The sequence below is a fragment of the Trichoplax adhaerens genome, genomic scaffold (assembly GCF_000150275.1).
Source record: "Trichoplax adhaerens TRIADscaffold_5 genomic scaffold, whole genome shotgun sequence".
NCBI lineage: Eukaryota > Metazoa > Placozoa > Uniplacotomia > Trichoplacea > Trichoplacidae > Trichoplax > Trichoplax adhaerens.
The window spans coordinates 2676823-2679297 of record NW_002060947.1 but is presented as its reverse complement, the minus strand read 5'-3'; the positions used below and the strand labels follow the sequence as shown (position 1 = coordinate 2679297).

Here is a 2475-nt window from a genome sequence, read left to right as displayed (position 1 = left end):
TTATTGTTGTTCGTCATTCCCTTCCTCTTCTTCTTCTGGTCTTGGAGATGCTTCCGGATCATCATCTTCATTGATAACATCGGCTCTAATGTCATCAGTTTCTTCATTTTCTTCATTTATTCTTTCATTAGTGCCATCTTCTTCAATGGTTGGCTGATCTGTTGTTACTTCAAGTTGTACAGTAGGCAAATCTGTTTGTGTTTGTGATGAGGCTGCCATAGCAGCTGCGACTGCTGCTGCTACAGCCTCTTCTTCTTCAGTTTTCTTAAATTGTTCAGCCCTTTTTGTTGTCACATCACGTATCAAAGCTAGTTTTTATGGAAATATGATTATATTATTAGTAATATAACTTCGTCTCGCTGTATCCAATAGAAACTAAAGCTTTACCATTAAGGATTCGTCTTGCAATGACTGCTTGGGACAGATTATTATCAACGCAACTCATAAGATGAGGGATAAATGATGATTCAACCGCTGCAGTGTAACAGACATAAATAAGTTAATTAAAACATTTTGCATTACACTCTATTTTACGAAAAATCGATTTTATATTAAGACTAACATCTTTCAATGAGATCAAAGAAGTAACCGTTATCCCGAAGAGTCCCAAAAACTGATGGTGCCAAATCGGCAATATAGCTCTAGATAATAAATCGTGAATACTTTCAATTTACTAAAGTCTGTAACATCTTTCTTTATACATGTAGTATAAAAAGTGAAAGTACTACCTGTGCAAATGCTCTGGCAGCAAGTTTTTCTGAAGTTTCTTGCTCTTTTTCCAGGACGTCTCTTTGTTGCTTAATTCGCCTCTGTTTTTCCTCTCTATGGCGCCGCTCTTGCTCTTCCAGTCTTTGAGTTTCAACCAATTCAGCATTACGAAGTTCTTCAAACTTACGCTATAATAATAAGAAATGTGAACTATAGCGTAAACTTTAATCTCATGAAAAATAGCAAAAGACCATTCTGTAGCAACCTGCTGTGTACGTAAATTTGCCAATTCTTCCTCCTCCATCACTTCCAGTAGTGCCTGTTCGACAGTTTTGCCAACCAAAACTTCTAGTATTGGTTTAACTTCTATATCGAAATCGAACAACTAACACAAATTTTAAATTACTCAACATTTGAAGCCCGTAACATAGCATCTAATAATCGTAGTTTGACAATAGAGTATACCATTTAGAAGAGAGACATTAAAATTAATGACTTACATCCCCTTCTAGTATTTGAGTAGCTACATCAGTTCCAGATTTAGCGGGTATAAATAAAGGAGACGGTGGACGATCGAGAAAAGCATCAGTTTGCACTTCGATATCGGCTTCTTCTACCCGATCTGATAGTTCCTCTAAATATAATTCAGTTTGAATTTCGATATGTTGACGTCCTTCAACAGGTTCTGGAGTTTTAGGTTTCATTTGTTCTTTGGCTCTCTTCTTAGCAATTGCTCGTCGTCTAGACTCTTCTTTCTTCTGAATTTCTATTGGATTCGGCTGTGCATCCTTTGAACATGCGAATAAGAAGATCAACAACAGAGTATAAGTTCTGCTCAGCCTCTATTACGACTATATTTGATCATAATATGAAATATTTTAAAATATCTTGATAAAATTGATTACAGACCATTGCAACAGAATGAAATTATCTTAAGCTCAAAAACTAGAAGTCAAATTTATGGTGCACCTGATAAGTCGTTACATTTATCTCATGCTAAATACATATGCTAGTTAAGATGCTCAGATTGCTGTTTTAAATAATTTGGAGCAATCTTTGTCGTACGTATTACGGATTGATTTGTATAAGTGCTGAACTAATTAATACTTCTTTGATATATTACACATACAGTTAACTCTAACTTATGTATGATATGTATGCTATGTTATCTACAGATAGGTTATAAGTACATTTTAAGCAGTTTCGTACACTTATTTATAACACTGTAACATCTCGTGTTCCATTAGTATGATATATCAACACTGTATTATTTTACAGTCTTAGTACAATCTATTTCTTACAACTTCACATCGTGAACATTAAGTATAACATGCAATTGTGGTCGTTTTGTATTGAATCTTGTTAAAATAAAATTTACCGCAGGTAAATTTCTCAAGGCGTATGTATTTCCTCTTACGACACGCCGATCATGCATTAAATTTCCAAATTTCGCTGCTTCGACGTCCCTACAATGATATTAGTAAATAAAGTTAATGATTAAATTCAGAATATGATTTATTCGTAGCGTAGCTGCCACTAAAACTTCTTTACTCTGAGATCGTGCAGTATTTTAAATATCCAGGCTCAATAATGCGATTCCTTTTTACAATTTATTAATACAGCAACATCAGTTTACATAAAATACTTAGTTGCTTACTGTTGGGGATAAGGATTTCTATACTTCTGCCGCTGCCGTACTGCTTGAGGCTTAGAAGCGAATGTATATGTCCCACCATCGGTTGGATTATGAGAAATCATGGTTGTCAT

At 34.7% G+C, this 2475-nt stretch overlaps 1 protein-coding gene across 1 annotated transcript; it reads right to left on the bottom strand.

Annotated features, from left to right (window-relative positions):
* On the bottom strand, window positions 1-2475 carry TRIADDRAFT_56411 (uncharacterized protein; the record flags this gene model as incomplete). The annotated part of the gene is made up of 8 exons (XM_002112381.1): window positions 1-308; window positions 388-474; window positions 563-641; window positions 729-896; window positions 974-1093; window positions 1209-1496; window positions 2087-2174; window positions 2366-2475. The coding sequence occupies 8 exons, from the start codon at window positions 2473-2475 to the stop codon at window positions 1-3; spliced, it is 1248 nt and encodes a 415-aa protein (XP_002112417.1).